Here is a 21,241-nt window from a genome sequence, read left to right as displayed (position 1 = left end):
TTCTACTTTTACGAGGCAATAAGCGACTGGAGCCGGGGGTCGACTTTGTATGTTTTATGTTTAGGGCAATAAGTTTGACATACATACGTGTGGGAGTTGGCTTAGTTTATTAAACAGTCTAAATAATACATGTGTACATTACTCATTTCTATTTTCATTAATTCTCTGTACAGTTCGTATGGATTCATTTTATTGGTTTCAATTCTGAGAGTTTTCCAAATAAATGAATTAATGGTAAACATTTTATTAAAGTAGGTGTTATTCTGTGGAAATCCATATGATTGGTTAGTCGATTAGAATTATTTTGTTTAATTCCGCTACCATTAGTATGTGTTGTAATTGATTACAATTATTTTGTTTAATTCCGCTAACATCAGAATGCATTCGACTGACAACACTCGAAGATTGATTACTATTATTATTGTTATTTAGTCTAAGCAAAACATGTGTGGACTGAATAGCGGTCGGAATGATGGATAATATAATGGCTAATGTAGAACTTTTGGCAATAATAATAGTAGTCAATCTTCGTGTGTTGTCAGTCGAATGCATTCTGATGTTAGCGGAATTAAACAAAATAATTGTAATCAACTAACCAGTAACAGTAAACAAACTGATGGCCCAGCTGATGGAAAGTCATAACCGTCGCCTATAGACATAAACTGACATAAACATAGACATGGCACAGATAAAAGGATAATACGGCCATGGACATTACAGACACTGTGACGCCCATGATACGTTGATGTTTTGCCTCTGTACCGTATAATTTAATGGAGGTAGAGTTGCTTAGTTGCTGCATTTTGAATTGGTAGGGTTTACTTAACTCCTACAGTAATATCGTTGTTATTGAAGATCTTAAAATTGATGATGAATGTGGTATGGTGGGAGGGTAGATAGGTTGCTTATAATATGGTTGAACACAACAAAGGCTGGCTATTCCGTCATACTCGTGAACGGTTATGACGGATGAGCCAGCCATCGCTGTGTTCTTCTAGTAAGAACTGGTCTGTTCAAGAATACTGTGATTGGTTGTAGTTTTTTTTTATCAACATGAAGTTTGTGATAATCATTTTGTTCATTCACATTTTTTTGTTGTTAACTCAACTTTTGTTTGAAAAGAAAGCAAGGGCTGAGTTTTTTGCTTTCTGAAACTGGGTGGTAGATTCATAAAAAATGACTATTTTTTTTGATGGGTGAAAATGGTATGGTAACCCCGCCTGCGCTAACGGGATACGCTGGCGGAGTACCAGTGAAGGGTGATAGATGAGAATGAAAACAGGCCAGTTAGCCCGTCATGATGAATTCATCAGGAATTATCCATGATAGTTTCCAGGGAGAACCGCGAGGAGGTCTATCTGGTTGGGTATATTGCTAGCAATGGGATTCTCAGTCTCCATTACTAACAATCCCTTTCCCCCCAAAAAATGACTATTTAAAAATGTTTATAATAACGTTTACTTGAAAATTCTTTTACATATGTAATTTTTTTATTTTTATCATAAACCGCCATCTAGTGACAATCTAAGTAGAGCTTGTTTTATTGGTATTTATTTATACGGGTATACTCATACTTAGAGTTAACAAGCACGGCATACATACGAACGGACCATTAACGCTGATGAGGCGTTATCCTTAATATATTTATTTACTCAGAAAAACTACATAGGCACATTAATCGAAGTATTCCACCTAATGGTGCGGAAGGAAAGTATGTCGGAACCGTAATAAGTGAAGATTTGTAGTCTGCCTGAGGCTATTATGAAGGTTGTGAGTTTACGTAGCGATATTCATATATTTATGTATTATTATTTGTATACACACAAACGGTATATATATATCCGTGATTGATTGAGTGATGTGATTAATATCCGCTGAAATGATTTATTTGTTAATACTTTATTGCTCATAAAGATTATATTAATATAAATTATTTTGTTTAAAGATGTACAACAACATATGCTTTCTGCCAAAGTTTTTCGAAGTGACTAAAGTATGTAACCGCTTATATCCCATATTTAAGTTGGAACGTTGAAGCTGATGCTTTTTTTTTTCGAATCAAAAAAATGCTCGTCATAGATGTGTTTATTCGTATATAGGATTAACAGATTTTAGTAGCTCTTCTTCGACATCGATGATTAGGTTTCCCTTGGGTAAAGACCGCCCACTAACAGAGCACTATATATATATATATATATATATATATATATATATATATATATATATATATATATATATAATATAATATTTTTAATTATTCTAGATATAAGCTGTTGATTCCAGATGTAAAATTAGAATAAAATAAAAATGAGATTGATTTTTCTGTATTACAATTAACGTTTAAAAATTTTACATAAGCATTTACATAATTACATATTAAACAATTATTTTGTCATAACTTTTGTAATGATTGTTAGACGACGTACTCCAAAATGATACCATTTTTATAGTTCCACTAGTGTTTTTTTTATATTCATTTCGTGAAGAGATACAAGAATCGTATGCAAAAATTCAAATAATACTTTTTCTTTTTTTAAATATACTATATGGCTTCTTTCCAGCCATGATCAACTGTTGCACGTCAGTAATGACCAAATGTGTGAAATCATTGTAATATTACCATATGATCTTATTGTACGACATTTTTTGCAATAAAATTCATTCATTCATATGTTACAATGCAAAAATTTTTTTACTAGATGTTAAACACGCAGCGACAAGACAGATTTCTGTCACTAAAGATATAACTGACGCCCAACGTGGGTCTCGACTCAGTTAACCCACTAGTCTTAATATGTCTACGTACAAAGTGGGAATAAATTGATGAGGGATCCTAAGAGTTTCCAAGTTCCAAGCTATTTTCACTTGTTCAATTGAAATCTTATTAATGTAATGAAATTATAACTGGACAATGTCTGTACATGGAATATATTAAAAAAAAAATGATGTATGGGATTTATTTGGAGCGATAGTGATTAATAAAAATCGATTTATTGTATTGTATCTTTTATTTATTTATTTATTCTTTATTGACCACATTACAAAAAAATGTCTGGTACAAAGGACTTAATACTATATAGCATTCTCTGCCAGTCAACCTTTGGCTAAACAGAAATTTTATTATGCGGTGAAAAAAAATTACAACACATACAATGGAGAACTACTGCACATTATGATTATATAAATATACATACATGAATACATTAGTTGTATAATTAAAGCTATGGTCATATTTAGGAGAGAAATACAGGGTGAATTCAGCTAAGGACAGGGGTAGGGAAGGATTATATAGAAAGAAAGAAAGGAAACTTATGGAAATCATTATATACATATTTACATACATTATGAAAAAAAAAAAAACTTTATTTATTATTTTTTAATTACAACGCCAACGTGAAATTGTCACCACTCAGACAGTCACTTTTAAGCGTTCTGAAACGATAAGTTTTATTAGCGCAAAATCAATTTAAATATTTTAGATAAAGAATTACGATATATATATATATATATATATATATATATATATATATATATATATATATATATATATATATATATATATATATATATATATATATATATATATATATATATATATATATATATATATAATATAATATTTTTAATTATTCGATATAAGCTGTATTGAATCCGGCCCTACACGTAATATTCCTGTCAGTTATTGGCGGGAACACCAAGATACCAGCTTGCGCGCAATGCCTCTGGTATTGAAGGCGTTTAGAGGCTGCTTCCTACCATCAGGTGGGTCGTATGCATTTACCACCTTAGTGGAATAAAGAAAAGAATGGTGCTATTTAGTATATTATAGTTTTTTTTGTAATATTTACTTTTACTTGCGACTTCGTCCAAAAAAAGTAGTCCGTTCTTCTTCATCTTATACAGTATATGTATACTAAATTTTATAATGATTGGTCGAGTTGTTAAGGCGCTAATACGTACCGAACAAACTCACTTCCACATTTATAATATTAGTAAGGAAGTTTACTATCACTTGTGAGAAGATCAGAAATTCTACATTGATTTCAGTGTATTTCAAATTTAATTAATATCACCTGCTCCTTCTCAGCTAACATACTGGGATTTAATCTTGGAAAATTGTGTAGTTTTAATTAAGCTTTCTCTGGATTACTTTGTCTTATATTTTGTGACGTGAGTGAGAATCCAATTAAGTAATATAATATGTACTTAATCCTATCCTTTTAATGTTATAAATGCAAAAGTTCGTAAGGATGAATGGATGTTTGTTATTCCTTTCATGCAAAGATTAATGAATGGATTTGAATGAAATTAAATACACGAGTAAGTTATATCCTATATACTTAGCACATATAATACTTTATGTACTAATTCTCGTGTATATAGCTACGGTATATAGCTAGTATAATATATAAAAATAACAAATATTTATGATTGTTATTAAGATTTAATCAAAAAAGTTAGAAATTAGCAACTAAACTCATATCTGTCTTTATCCTTAGTGGTATATTTTATGTTTACTACCTCATAACTTTGTCATTTAAAAACCAATTTTGAAAAAAAAATTCTTATCTCAAAATATGAATTTTCAAATTGGTCCTATTATTTTTTATTAAAATCGGTTTATTTAGTTCTTAAATTAAAATAAATGGTTTTATCACCATTCAAGTCAATGTTTTTTTTTTTAACATAACTTATATTAGAATCGCTTAATCGAATCATGTAAATACAATAGATTCAGTAGGGGTTCTCGAGTGCTAATGTCGGGGGTCAAATACTAAAAAAGGTATAAAACATGTGACGATAACAAAAAAAAACATGTATATGTAAAACGTCCAGTGTAACAGATGCTTTTACGCTTAAATGCTCGATGTGAGGGCGTCCGCGTCAGACGTAACAAAAAAATGGTAGGCTTGCAAGATTTCCAAGGCGGTAATTTTTTTGAGCGACTGTAAGAGGTCGCTGTGAAAATATGTTATTATACCATCAATGAAAATTTGACCTACGTACAGTTCTCTTATTGAAAAATAACTATTTAATTATTTATACTTAAGAAAATATATAACTTGATTCATTAAACTAGTGTTTTTCATAGTATAGGTCACGTTCCTCTGTGGGGTCGCTAAGCCTCTACAAGGAGGAATTGGAAGGTAGCCAAACTGTAAATAAATAACGTGCTAAAAGATATTTTTATTAAGAAAATGTTCATTAAAGGACTAATTGTAGGTAGGCTAAAAAATAACAAATTGTACGGATTTGATATTTGTAAAATAAAATTATATAAATATTATATAATTTTGTATAATAAAATACATACAGGTTTGGAACTGCGGAGGGTAGGGGGTTGCAAAAAATGTTTATATGTCTTAACATGTAAAAATATTTATATGTATATGTAAAAATATTTTTACATGTTAAGACATATAAACATTTTTTGCGAACGCAAAGGCGAACTTATCTCTAAAAGAGATTTCTTCCAGTCAACCTAACAGTGGCATAGGAAGTGGTGAGTGGGAATTAAAAACAGAAAAAAAAAATTAATATTTACATAAATTATAAATCATTATATATACACATATGCATACATATATACACATAAATACATACACACACATATACATATATATACATACATTAAATACAACATATAAATATCAAATACAAGAGAACACAATGATGACAGTCCTCTAATATTTTTTTTATATTTAAATTAAATTGGAAAGATAGAATGATTTTAATCTTTTTTGAAGGAACAGCTAGACGGGCTATTTTGAATACTCACGGGAAGTTTATTCCACAGCTATACAGCACGATATGCAAATGAATTACCCATAAAATGGGTTTTACAGCCGGGAAGCTTCAGTACCCTGGACTGGTTCAGACAAAGACGTCTAGGTCTGAAAGGAGGAGGTAACAATTGGAACCGAGAACGAAGGTAGGAAGGAGAATTGGGATCATTAAGGACATTATATAGGACCGCTAGGACATGTGTCTCATGAAGCTGTCTAATTGAGAGCCACTTTAATGTTACAAGATAAATGTTAATGATACATGTTATTTTAACTGAAATAACAAACAATAGCAAACATGGTGATGGCCCACCTGATGGAACATAACCATGGACATTACAAAATATACTGTGACTTTTACCAGAAGGAGACTTTGTACAAAAGTCGTTTACTTGGGTACCTCTGTCCTATTCTTGTTTCAACCTTGAAGCAGTTGTGTTTGCATGACTCTGTTTCAGTTTGAATGGTGGGATATGTTTGCAGGGTGCAGAGGTATAACACCTGAGTCCTTAGGAATGGCAACGTATGGGCGAAACAGTATGTTCATCTTTATTATGTTAATGCTAATGTCTATAGACGACGGTTATCACTTTCCATCAAGCAGACCGTCAGCTTGTTTGCCATTTTAAGTTGCATAAAAAAAAGACTTCCATGGTACAGGCTGAAAATAATAAAATATTGTTTGTATTTTATTTTTTTATGTTTTCATATTATTAGAATTATTTATATCGGTTTATATATCAATATATAAAATTCTCGTTGGAACTTTAGTTTGTTTTTATGAAATTTTGTGTGCATAGGAGCAGAATCGTATTTTTCAATCAATGAACAATTTCTCAAATTTTTACATTTGAACAGAAAAATACTTGTTTGCCACCTTTTTGTAAGGTATAAAGTATATATTTTGCTCCGCAAATATATGAATATATATATATATATATATATATATATATATATATATATATATATATATATATATATATATATATATATATATATATATATATATATATATATGTATATACATACGTTTGATGGTAAACGGTCACTCTAGCCTATGGATGCCTGCTACACTAGGGGTGTCACGTGCGCATTGCTTATGAAAGATGCATAGAGATGCAGTCTATCTTTATTTCTAGTCACTCAATAATTCGATTTCACGAATGAAGTTGCAGAGAAAACTATAACAAAGATTATGTTAGCGACTGTACCAAACTGTGTTGTAGTCATTAAGAGATTTCAAAGATGCGTACGAGGGGCCCTTTCATTTTGGCAAAGATGAAATGTAATCCTTAGGTAATTAAGACGAGATTAACAAGGATTTTGTGGGTACGAAACCATGGAGAGTGGTGACTGTTTTCTATAAATATATACGAGTACATGCAACACCACGAATGTGATAAACTATGTATATTGTGCCGACCATGGTACCTATAATATAACTGCGTATATGCAAGCATACGTACGTGCGTACGTTCCTGTGCGCGTGTGTATGTGCGTGGATACGTGCGTGCGTGTGTGTGTGTGTGTGCATGCTTGCTTATAATTGAAAGTTTTTTGTGGAGCAAAATATATTTATGATTGGTAATTTAATTTGCAATTGATAGTATTTGCTGATATACATATTTAGTTAGTTAGATATCAAATTTGTCACGTTTAAATTATCTAGCTCTTTAATTTTGCGAAATAAATTAATATAGTTATAATTTTTATATTTATTTGTTTAATCAAAAATATATATACATTTTTATTTATGATTACATAATAATACTAATAATTGGAAATTACTTGTAATTTATTACAGAATTGCAAATAGATATAGAAATATTATAAAAATATCAAAATCATATTTAATAGTTGTTAAAATATTATATTAATTTTTTTTAAATTTAGAATGGCAAACAAGTGTGAAAAAATAAACTATGTTATGTCCATGGTACTGCTAATGTCTATAGGCAACGGTTACCACTTTCTATCAGGTGGGCTGTCAGCTTGTTTGCTATTATAAGTAGTATAAAAAAAAAAGAAAAATAATAATTTTACTAAAATATGTATGTACTTTCGTGTTCCGATTTGTTAGTAGAATGTAAGTAATTATTTAGTTTGTTCAACAATGCAGATATGTTATATGATAAACTAAATATATATATATCACATGCTATTTGATGTTATGATAATGAATGCTTGTATTAGACAACGCGTCATTATATACAAGTCGCAAGCGAGTAGTTAATTATACGTCATACTCGTAGGCGATACAATGAGTAATTAGCTTGTAATGTATTTGAAGTACATCGACAGCTACCAGAGGGGGATTCTGTACAAAAGTCGTTTGCTTGGATACCTTTTTTTTATACTACTTAGAATGGCAAACAAGCTGACGACCCACCTGATGGAAAGTGGTAACCGTCACCTATAGACATGACCAAGTACCATGGACATAATAGAGTATACTGTTACGCCCATGATACCCCCATGCGTTGCTATTCCTGAGGACTCAGGTGTTACTCCTCTGTACCCAGTAAATTCACGCCATATCCCACCCTTTAAACCGAAACACAGCTATGCAAACACAATTGCTTCACGGTGGAAACACGAATGGGACAGAGGTACCCAAGCAATCGACTTTTGTACAAAGTCTCCCTCTGGTAAACCTCTGTCCCATTCGTGTTTCTACCATGAAGCAGTGTGTTTGCATGGCTATGTTTCGGTTTGAAGGGTGGAATATGGCAGTGTATTTACAGGGTACAGAGGAATGATACCTTAGTTCTGGAATATTCTTAGAATGGCAATGCATGGGAGGTCGTCAGCTTGTTTGCCATTCTAAGTTGCATAAAAAAAAAGTATAAAATCCATTCTTCACGCGTCGCGTTTGAAATTCAAATCATTTGTCTCAATTTTTATCCGCGACTCATTCTTAGTCTTCAGTTTAGATCATCTATCTTCTGTGTGTAAAGGACTGTATGCTAAACTCTTAGATTATATAGATAGAGCATCGAGCTTTCAAAACGGGCCAACTTTTTGTCAGCTATTTGCCAAATTAGCTGACTCGTTTTTTTTTATTAGTATTCTATATACATACGGATACAATGTATCTTGACGTATTATTTAAAAATACAGTTTCGCAAATTATATCGTGTGACATATATAAAAAGAATTATTGTGAGAAATTTGAAAAAAAAATTATATATATATATAATTTTATTTTAAAATATATAGTTTTAAAGTTGTTTCAGAAAATATGCAAATATTTTATACTGAAATTGGATTACCTAGACGAAAGTACGAATCTATCAATAGAGTTGCTACGTTCAGCGTTCACATGAGAAAAAAAAGTGCTTGTCTCTGTTTTATTCTAACTTTGTTAAAAACAGCAACAGTTGAGTTTCTAGGTCGTTCTTCTCAGCTGAAATTGCATTCTAAATGGGCGGTAGAATCATAAAAAATGTCTATAAAAATTGCTTTTGTTTATTTATTTTTTTAATGGATGTTAATGGAATGGTAACTCCGCCTACGCTAACCGTATACGCTGGTGGGGCACCAGTGAGGGATGATAGGTGACGATGAAAGCAGGTCAGTTAGCCCATCGTGATGAATTAAACTAGAATTAGCCACGATGGTTTCTAGTGGGAACCACGTGGAGGTTGACCTGATATTGTATATTACTAGCAATGGGGCATTTAGACCCCATTACTAACAATCCCTTTCCCCCCATAAAAAATCCTTGTAATGAAATTTATTTAAAAAAAAAAGTATATTATTACTATTATTATCTCATGGAGTTACTGGCGTTATCGAGTCTAATAGATTCTTTTGGACATTTCAATCAACGTGACGAATTCACCAGGAATTAATTTCGATATTTTTCAGAGACGGCCACGTGCAGATCGAGCTGATAGGGTACGTTGATAATAATGGGGACCACCTTCCCCTATTACTGATAATTTTTCCTTTTCACGTCATGCCGGTTAACATAATTTGACGTCAACAAGGATAAAAATCGAACAAAGTTGGGACAGTAAAATCAGTTGTCACACGTTATTACGCAGGACTACGAGGGGCCGAGTTGCCGCCACAATTTATTTTTTTCCCCATTCGTCGACGGTAGTGACAACAGATGGGCTCTTCGGACGAGAATATATTGTATAAGCTACAGCGAGTAGGTTTTTTTTTAATGAGTGAATATGGAATAGTAGCCCCGCCTGTGCTATCGGTATACGCTGGCGGGGTACCAGTGAAGGGTGACAGATGAGTATGAAGGCAGGTGAATTGGCCCATAGTGACCAATTGAACAAAGATTACCCCTATGGTTTCTAGGGAGAACCGCATGGAGGTCGACCTGATAGGGTGTATTGCTAGCAAATTGGGGCTGTTAAATTTCATAACTAAACAATCCTTTTTCCCCCTACAGCAAGTAGGTTGTATTAAGGTGGTTGGTCATTAAACAAAATTAGACACGACCTACCAGATGTCGCTAGAATCGAGACTTGTGGTTTTTGTTGATAATTTTGTGATTAGAGATAACTTGAGGTAAAATTTTTTAATCGGCGAGTAATTTAATTTAATTTCTTATTTTGTCCTCTATTTTTTTATGCTCTTAAAAAAGTCGTCATGCCATATAAGGTGGCGCAGCTTTTTGCCTCTTCTATTCTCTATTGTTTTTGTAAAGTTCTTTTCTCATTGTATTTTTGTCGTACAAACAAAAATAACCATATTTTGTTTAACATTTTCTTTAAAGAGAAAACTTCCGCTTAAGTAATCGCTAAATCTTTACAACGTGTCGCTTCCGTTCATTTTCTAAAGCTGTCGGTACATAGAGAAAAAATGTATAAAACGCACGCCCATTCTTTCATAATGGAGGTAAGGATTATTGACAAACTTGTTTTATTATTTGGCCCCGAAGCGTGTCATTTGGTCATATTGACTGAGTTTCGACTTACATTGACGGGGACGTTTTTTTTAGAATACATATTGAAATAGAATACTTTGTTACAAATATGTATTTTAATATAACTGTAAGTATTTTAATGTATTGCCGTGTGGTCCTGGCATAGAAAGGGTCACCCCTTCCTTTTCCGTGGGCGTTTAAGGGAACTTAATAGTCGAGCGATATTTGTAGGCAGTACCGTCTCTCTTAAAACATCACCTAAACCTAATTACGGGGGGGGGGATTGTTAATCATTATTAATATTCAAATAATTCAAAAAAAGGGTCAATAAATTGAAGCTAGCAATTATATATATATATATATATATATATATATATATATATATATATATATATATAGATATATATATATATATATATATATATATATATATATATATATATATATATATATATACAGATTTAAATATAATTTCCAAAAAACACAATTTACCAAAAAAAAATATCGGTCATTCATTTTACTGAAGTAGGCTATTTTGCGTAAGTCCATATCTAGAAATTTTATCATTGCTTATCGAGAAATTTGTAAATGAAAGGTCATTGAACTTTCACTAATAGTAATAAATTTTTAAATGTTGGCAGTCGCACACATACTTACGGTAGCGGAATTAAACAAAATAATTCCAATCAACTAACCAGATATAGGTCATAACTTTTTACATGAACATGACGTTACAATAAGCACCTATATGTGTATATTGCGTATAGAAAATTACATAAATAAAACGAAAACAATAATTACGGTTATTGACTCGTTATCATTTTGTCAAGGTTGTGTATAAGCTATGAATTTTTATATTGTATGATTACATCAAGTTTAGAATTAGTATTGTACCTACTACTACCACCTATATATGTAAATAATAAAAGTATATAAATAATAATAAACCTACACACACACAAACACACACACATACACACACACACACACACACAATTCTTACAATAAAAAACGGAAATTGAAAATTGTTACATAAAAAACAGTCATCAATCTTGGCATAATTGATATAGGATTAACGTAATCCCATTCGATTAAAAATAAGAGTCATAAATTTATTTCAGATTTAGCGAAGATAAGACGAATTGAGAACTGACTTTTTTTAAAGCTGGCTATTAAATAATTTTTTTTTTAATAACCTGTGTTCCTTTTTAAGACGATGTGCATAATGGGAATTTAATGAAATTACTATGTTTGTTGTTTCCGACAGTTGTTTGGATTTCATCTAGATGTTTTTTTCAGGGGATGTATGGCGCTTTTTGCTAGATACAAAATTTTGCACAGAAAAGAAAAAGTAACTTTTGATAATATCAAAATTTATGTGAAATAAACACGGGAGTGAACCCTATCGGTTATTAAATGAATTGTAAAAAAATCTCTGAATACTAAGAAAAATAAATACTATAAATATTCATTTATTTTATTGTGTTGATGCTTCTAAATGGTTGCACAGATTCTTTTTCATATTCATCAATATATATCTAAGTTTTTTTTTATACAACTTAGAATGGCAAACAAGCTGACGGCCCACCTGATGGAAACTGGTAACCGTCGCTTATAGACATGAGCAGTACCATGGACATAACAGAGTATACTGTTCCACCCATGATACCCCCCATGCGTTGCCATTCCTGAGGACTGAGGTGGTATTCCTCTGTACCCTGTAAATTCACGCCATATCCCACCCTTCAAACGGAAACACAGCCATGCAAACACAGCTGCTTCACCGTAGAAACACGAATGGGACAGAGGTACTCAAGCAATCGACTTTTGTACAAAGTCTCCTCTGGGTAGGTTCCTTATACTTCTTAATTATTTAACTCTTTGACAACTCAATCAATTATAAACAGAATTAATATAATAATTATGTAAATAGCTTAACTTGTATAAATTTTTGCGAACATATTCGCATTATACAGGCCGATATTATACGAAGTAGGTATGTTAATATCAGCCTGTAATATGAAACTTCGGGAATTTCCCTAAAGTTGGGAATATGCTGGAGTAATTTAAATGAATTAACATAGGTAATACGAGTATGTTGATTCGTGAAATTCTTCAGCGAGTTTAGAAATGTTTAGGATCATACTGGTATAATAGTTGTTGAGCTAGGTGTTCATAGTTTATGTAGTCTATTTGCTTGATCTCGATCAATGAGGTTAAGCAACGTTTATGGTACGTTTATTAGATGGGTGACATGTATGTATCTACATATATGGAGAAAATTATAGAATTTTGTTACTCTTTTCTTTATACAACTTAGAATGGCAAACAAGCTGTTGGTCCACCTGATGGAAAGTGGTAACCGTCGCCTATAGACATGAGCAGTACCATGGACATAACAGAGTATACTGTTTCGCCCATGATACCCCTCATGCGTTGCCATTCCTGAGAACTCAGGTGTTATTCCTCTGTATCCAGTAAATTCACGCAAAAAGTACTGAAGAGTGTTGAATAAAGTTTTGTACACGGATAAGTACAGTATTAGTAAAGAAAACAAACATAATAATTCATGTTATAGTAGCTTAGTAGTAAATTATTATTATTATACCAGCCCTTAACTGTCCACTGCTGAACCTTCACCATGAGGAGGGTATTGCTAATAGTCGCCATGCTTCGTAGACGTGTTGGCAACTGCAGTAAGGCTTCGGTGATATTTTAATAGGGATGTTGTTACCCATATCTCTACGATTAGGTTTCTTTATAACAGACGGGTCAAAGGAGTATGCGGCTCACCTGATGGTAAGTGATTACCGCCGTTCATGATCACCCACAACATCGCAGGCATTGTGGGTGTGCTGCCGGCCTTAATTACCTTTTATGACACCTACAGGAAAGGAAAGGGTGGCTCATTCAACGCTAAAACCACACAGCAGGTTTATATAACAGGTGGTTTCGGCTGCTGGTCAGTTTACCAGAGAAAGACTTTGTACAAAAGTCGTTTACTTGGGTACCTTATACCCATTCGTGTTTCTACTGTGAAGCAGTTGTGTTTGAATGACTGTGTTTCGGTTTGAAGAGTGGTATATGGCAGTGAATTTACAGGGTACAGAGGAATTACACCTGAGTCCTCAGGAATGGGAACGCATGGGGGGTATCATGGGCGAAACAGTATACTCTGTTATGTCCATGGTACTGCTCATGTCTATAGGCGACGGTTACTACTTTCCATTAGGTGGACCATCAGCTTGTTTACCATTTTAAATTGCATAAAAAATATAATTTTAAATTCATTAGCTATTTTTATAAAGCATAAAAGGTAGTCCTCTCTCCTTATTGCTGTACCGAATAAGGCTTATAGTTAGATCTGCTTCAATATTTGCCAACTACATTATGGAATGCAATAAGAAATAAAGTCTTGGGGCTAATGTATTTATGTGTTGTGAGTACACGAACGGATTGATTTTTCTTGATATATATAGAATAAGTAAATAAAAGAACGTCTTTTGATATAATTTAAATATTTATTTCGTAATGTCACCGGAAACAACATAAGAGCTGGCGGCGGAGTCGCCCTGGACTCTCGAGCGACTCCCACGCGGCTGCATAATACTATAACGCGTAAAAAAAACAATTGTCAACATCATCTATTATATATATATATCTTTATAGTATTTACAAATCTCAGCTAAACGTATTTACACTCACTACAAACTGTAGTATGTATAACATACAGGAAAGCATTGAAATATAATACAATTAGTGAAGTAACATAGTCTCTGGGAGTCTCTGTATTGGACTCAGTTATATACATAATAGGGACATTTTCGTTAGAACTTTTTATTCCGCCCGCGCCGGTGAGTCCCGAAAAGTATTCGAGCGAACGCCTGGCGGAAGTCGGGGCTGAATATAGTGTAGATGACTGGGTTTAGCGTCGAATTGAAATAGCCGAGCCACAGAAAGAAACTGGCCAGGTAATCACTAATCACACAAGTTTGGCAAATTGGCATCACCAGGGCCATAATGAAGAATGGGAGCCAGCAGAACACAAACGCTCCCGTGATGATTGCTAGCGTCTTCGCTGCCTTCCTCTCTCTCTTTGCTTCTAAAGATTCCTTCTTTTCTCTCTGCGTGGGAGCGGGAATGATGGAACGCTCCGGTTTCGATCCATTCGTAACGGTCGAGGAAGACTTCTCTGGAGAAACTGGCGGTGGCACTTTCTCGTTTATGGTGAAAGCCGTGGTACGAGGCTCGTCGTCCAGCGTATCCACTGTGGAAGTGCTTTGTCCTTCTGTCAGCAACAGTGCGGCAGCTAAAGTCTCCGCGCGGGTTCGTTGATTGCATTTCTTCAGGTTGAGGAACCGTTTCTTCACGAACCTCCTGTCCCTCGCTGATTGCACTGGACGCCCTGAAGGGGGCGCTCCGTCAGCGGACGTGGGACGCGGCGGAGGCGGCTCCCTTCGCCGTCTAATACGTCTTCTCGCCGTTTGGAATATCTTCCAGTACAGTATTAGGATAACAGCCAGTGGAACGTAGAATGTGGAGCAAGTTGCGAAGATTTGGTACGCGAGGTCCTGGCTCACGAGGCACTTCTGCTGTTGCGTTATCCTGGCGAGGTAGTCTGGATCCTTCCAGCCCAGTTGTGGGGCTAACGAGACTACAAGCGCCGCTCCCCAGACCAGCACAATCATCGTAAAGATTCGCTTCTCATTGCGCATATGGATATAATCAACGTTTGTCACAGCCCAGTACCTGCAAATAAAAGAAAGTATATTTAGACCTTTTTTTCTTCTTCTGTAGATGGTAGAATTTTTTTATACAACTTAAAATGGCAAACGAGCTGACGGCCCACCTGATGGAAAGTGGTAACCGTCGCCTATAGACATGAGAAGTACCATGGACATAACAGAGTATACTGTTCCACCCATGATACCCCCCATGCGTTGCCATTCCTGAGGACTGAGGTGGTATTCCTCTGTACCCTGTAAATTCACGCCATATCCCACCCTTCAAACGGAAACACAGTCATGCAAACACAGCTGCTTCACAGTAGAAACACGAATGGGACAGAGGTACTCACGCAAACGACTTTTGTACAAAGTATCCCTATGGTTTTTAATCAATATACATTTTTTTTATTTGATTCTCAGGGGTAAATATTAAAAATACTACTAATATATTTATTATCTATTAGTGAAAATGTTTATTACTGATATTTTCTTATTGGTTGCTATTTTTTTTTGATGGGTGAAAATAGAATGGTAACGGAATACGCTGGCGGAGCACCAGTGAAGGGTGATAGATGAGAATGAAAACAGGCCAGTTAGCCCATCATGATGAATTCATCAGGAATTAACCATGATAGTTTCCAGGGGGAACCGCGAGGAGGTCTACCTGGTTGGGTATAATGCTAGCAATGGGATTCTCAGTCTCCATCACTAACAATCCCTTTCCCCCCTAATGGTTGCTATTAGATCATATCATCATCATCATCATATCAGCTTTTAACTGTCCACTGCTGAACATAGCCTTTCTAATGGAGGGATTTGCCAGTAGTTGCCACGTTTGGCAGGTGGATTGGCAACCGTAGTTAGGCTTTGGAGATGTTTTAAGAGAGACGCTGCTGCTCATCTCTCGCCCTCCCTTAGTCGCCTCTTACGACACCCACGGGATTGGAAAGGGGTGGCCTATTATATACCGGGACCACGCGGCAAATTAGATCTTATATGGTCAAGTAATGAACGTAGTTAATTTTTTTTTTATACGATTGAGATGGCAAACAAGCATACGGCCCACCTGATGGTAAGCGGTTACCGTAGCCTATGAATGCCTGCAATACCAGGGGTATTACGCGCGCGTAGCCGACCCTGAAGAAACCTCTATACCCCCCTTTTGTAGAACCCCATCTTTTTCATCAATTCTCATCAATTTTTCGAGTCAGCCCGGGAACTTAGTGCTCAACGAGTATACCAGGGGTAGTTTTAAGTTACGCCTATCATAGATAAATTTCTAAAGTCCAGGTTAACGTGAAACATACGTGTAATGAGGCGACTCGATTGCTACATTGTGTTAAAATGCCTTTCCATAGCTGTAAAAAAAGAGGACAATTTCATAGGCTACGGTAACCGCTTACCATCAGGTGGGCCGTATGCTTTTGCCACCTTAGTGGTACAAAAAAAAATTCCAATAAAGGTAAATGTTTACCTGTCCGTAGCAATAGCAACAAGGTGCAGGATAGAAGCGGAGCTGCAAAGAACATCGCTGGAAGTCCACATATCACATAGTTCCGGCCCCAGGATCCAGCCTTGGCTGACCTGGAGGAGAAATAAAAAGAATTAATATATCAATCAATACATATAATAAAATCGTACCTGGTTGCTGTCTGTACATGGAAGATATATTAGAAAAAGTATTATATGGGCTTTATAAACACAATAGAACTCAAAACAATGATTTTTAGAATTTTTGTTTGTATGTCTGTTTGTGTGTATGTATGTTTATTTGGGCACGCTAATCTCAGAAACGGCTTAACCAATTTGAATGCGGTTTTCACTAATGCGTTTCGATTTGCTCCACTTAACATTTAGTGTTGTTTATTTCTATTAATCTATAGAATATATATATATATATATATATATATATATATATATATATGTGTATTATTTTTTATGTAAATATTTATTTTAATTTCTGTTTAGCACTATTACTGCCCACTCACTACTTCCTATGCCACTGTGTTAGGTTGACTGGAAGAGATCTCTTTTAGAGATAAGTTCGCCTTTGCTAACATTGTTATTAACTTATTGTTGTTACTGTATGTTTTAGTGCAATAAAGAATATATTAGAATCACATATAAAATGCTATAAAATAACCGATTAGTTGAATTGGCTGAAACTTTGTGAAGATATTAGATACGTATTATAATTATCATTTAAGTATACAATACAATGTAAGACCGGATTCATGTAAAGTTTAAATGGGAATGATATACGGGAATTACATAGTTAGAAGCTGGCAACGCCGCGGGAAACGACTAGTAATGCGTAGTAACTAAACTTTTTTACAAACCTATATTAAATATTATACTTCTTTGTCACTTTTTTAGTGAGTAGTTAATTGTACGTCATACTCGTAGGCGATACAATGAGTAATTAGCTTGTAATGTATTTGAAGTACATCGACAACTACCAGAGGGGGATTTTGTACAAAAGTCGTTTGCTTGGGCACCCCTGTCCCATTCGTGTTTCTACCATAAAGCAGTGTGTTTGCATGGCTATGTTTCGGTTTGAAGGGTGGGATTTTTGCAGTGTATTTACAGGGTACAGAGTAATAACACCTGAGTCCTCAGGAATGTCAACGCATGGGGGTTTCATGGGCGAAATAGTATACTTTGTTATGTCCATAGTACTGCTCTTCTATAGGCGACGGTTACCACTTTTCATCAAATGGATCGTCAGCTTGTTTGCCATTCTTAGTCATATAAAAAAATATTGGGAATTTAACACAAAAAGAGAGAGAAAGAGAGACAGAAAATAGCAATAGCAGTTTAATAGCCAAAATAATTTTAAAGAAATTTTTAGGAATTGACGTTATTAGAAATAAGGGGGTAAGTTTATAATTAGTTAAAATACCAATTCTATATGAAAGTGGTCTGGACATTTACAGAATGACATACATAATTTGTACTCCATTATTAATTAGCACTTATATGTATGTATTAAATGTAATGTATCTTGTACCCAATAATAATTTTGCAAGCTTTAGAATATAAGGCGAACATTTGTACTTCACCTAATAGATCAATATCTGTAAAAAACAATGTTCTCGCAAATAGACAAATCTAAATCTAAATCTATCATAAGAAACAGCATTTCCTAGTCATAATATGTGCCATTAGCTAGATCACAATTTCTGTGTGTATTATTATTAAATTTAAATTGTATTATTATTACCTAATTACAATTAAATGTATTTACTATTTTATAAATGGTGCTATTGCACCATTGTAAAATAAATAAATAAATATTTATTTATTTTACACTTTTCAAATAAATTGCGGTACTTTATTAAGTGTAAAATAAATAAATATTATAAAAAATCACTCGACACAAAAGACTAATTCATAACGGAGTACATACATAAATCTCTCAGTTAATGTTATTAAAAATAAAAAGCTACATCTCTCGTAGGGCGATGTATTTTTCATTCAGATATATCTGTTCATTATACCTTTGTACAGACTACGCGATACTGACCAGTGCCGGACTTAGGGGGGCTGGATGACTTTTTAGTAGACATTCAGACATTTATATTATGGATAAATCTTTTGAATCATAAAAAAACGAGAAATTACATATGCTTATTGACTTTTTTTTTATACAACTTAGAATGTCGAAAGAAAAGGAAATGCCTATAGCATTAAATCTACTTTTTGTACTACATTTTATTGATCAATAAAATTTAAATAAGGGAGTTTACCAGAGGGAGACTTTGTACAAAAGTCGTTTACTTGGGTACCTCTGTCCCATTCGTGTTTTTATCGTGAAGCAATTGTGTTTGCATGGCTGTGTTTCGGTTTGAAGAGTGGGATATGGCGTGAATTTACATCGTACAGAGGAATAACATCTGAATCCTCAGGAATGGCAACGCATGGGAGGTATCATGGGCGAAACAGTATACTCTGTTATGTCCATGGTACTGCTCATGTCTATAGGCGACGGTTACCACTGTCCATTAAATGGGCTGTCAGCTTGTTTGTCATTCTAAGTTGTATATAAAAAAAAAAAATATCCGTATAAAAAGATTTTAAATGATTCGTTCGTAGTTACATTAATTATTAACGATTGTCTCTGACTATACCACAAATGGGAAAAGAGTCGTGTCTGTTTAGAGGTCTGTTTTATATCCCCACCTGAAGATATAAAATAGATATATAAGTTAAGATTTTACCAGTCTAGATTTCGTATTGGCCCTGTGCCACCCCTGACTACGGTCCAGGCAAATTGTCGTCCGTTTTTAAACATTCACGAAGGGTAACCAACTGACAAATTGAATAAAATGTATATGTATTGCGTTGCGGGACTTGAATTTTAATTAGAGGATTCGTTAAAAAATATTTGAAAAAGTGCATAATTTAATTTGCACGCACGTCAATTTACATACATACATATCTGTCACGCCTGTCTCCCATTAGGGTAGGCAGAAACAATGGAACGCCAAATGCTTCGATTCAAACAAACCTCTTTCGCTTCTTCCACATTCATCAATCTTGTCATACACGCTCGTCGGTTACGGGTACTTTTAATTTGGCCCTTCTTCAGCACGTCGCCTATTTGGTCGACATACGTCCGTCTAGGGCGGCCCCTACCGACATCTCCATTCATTCTTGATCGATAAATCTCTTTCGTAATTCTTCTTTCATCCATCCTCTCCAAATGACCAAACCAACGCAACATTCCTTTTTCAATTTTTGTCATTACATCGTCTTTCAGTCCACACTTCTCTCTAATCACACTGTTTCTTACTCTATCTTTTAAAGTAATACCACACATACTTCTCAAAGCTCTCATCTGTACAGCATTTATCTTACTTTCATGCTTCTTCTGCCATACCCACGATTCGCTTCCATACATGAGTGTTGGTGTCAGTACTCCTTGAATTATAGCAAGGCGAGCTTTGCTCGATACATTTTTACTTGACATAATCGAGAGCAGTGCACCGTTAACACTGTTTCCCGCTTTTACTCTCCTCTCAATATCTCTGTCACACTTCCCATCCCTCGTAAACAAAGAACCTAAATATAGAAACTCACTCACTTGCTCTACTTTTTCATCTCCTATCATAATCTGGCATGCCGTTAAACTTTCATTCCTCTCAAAAACCATTACCTTCGTCTTCTTCGCATTTATTTTCATACCTTTTCTTGCATACGCTTCATTCATTATAGTCACCATTTGTTGTAATTCATACTCCGACGATGCAAAAAGCACTTGGTCGTCGGCGTATAAAAGAGTCTTAAACAGAGACTCATTCATCCTGAATCCACAATTAGATCCTTTCAAATCGGTCAAGCAACTGTCCATAAATAGGTTGAACAGCCAAGGAGACGCTACACAGCCCTGTCTAACACCGCGTTCAATGCCAAACCAGTCCGTATAGACTCCATTTATTCTGACACAGGCATTTGAATCCTTATATAAAGATTTGAATGCCCGTATCAAATGGCTGCTCACCCCATACATTGCCAGTGTTGACCACAGTTCATTCCTCTCCACTCTATCATAAGCCTTTTCAAGGTCAATGAAGGCGCAGAAAACCTTCTGATGTTGAGCTAAGGTTTTCTCTGTTATGCACCTTAAGGAAAAGACTTGATCCGTACATCCCATACCCTTTCGAAACCCTGCTTGCACATCCCAAATTTTACTTTCCGTCTCATTCATCACTCTTTTAATCAAAATCCTAGCATACAATTTGCCTACAACACTAAGAAGGCTTATTCCGCGGAAATTTTTGAACTCCTGCTGTGACCCGCTGCCTTTATATAGTGGCACAATAACAGCTTTGCTCCAG

At 34.5% G+C, this 21,241-nt stretch overlaps 1 protein-coding gene across 1 annotated transcript in view; it reads right to left on the bottom strand.

Annotated features, from left to right (window-relative positions):
• Positions 1-14,181: 14,181 nt before the first annotated feature.
• The window catches only part of LOC113519569 (5-hydroxytryptamine receptor), a 136,008-nt gene continuing 128,948 nt past the window's right edge, over positions 14,182-21,241 (bottom strand). Inside the window, exons 5-6 of the mRNA XM_052901791.1 lie at positions 16,876-16,985; positions 14,182-15,423 (exon numbers count right to left, since the gene is read on the bottom strand). Coding sequence (XP_052757751.1) covers positions 14,502-15,423; positions 16,876-16,985 — 1,032 coding nt within the window. The 3' untranslated portion in view covers positions 14,182-14,501. The remainder of the gene's footprint in view (positions 15,424-16,875; positions 16,986-21,241) is intronic.

The sequence above is a fragment of the Galleria mellonella genome, unplaced genomic scaffold (genome assembly GCF_026898425.1).
Source record: "Galleria mellonella isolate WM207_F2 unplaced genomic scaffold, CSIRO_AGI_GalMel_v1 utg80, whole genome shotgun sequence".
NCBI classification, from domain to species: domain Eukaryota; kingdom Metazoa; phylum Arthropoda; class Insecta; order Lepidoptera; family Pyralidae; genus Galleria; species Galleria mellonella.
This window is presented reverse-complemented; position numbering and strand designations above follow the sequence as displayed.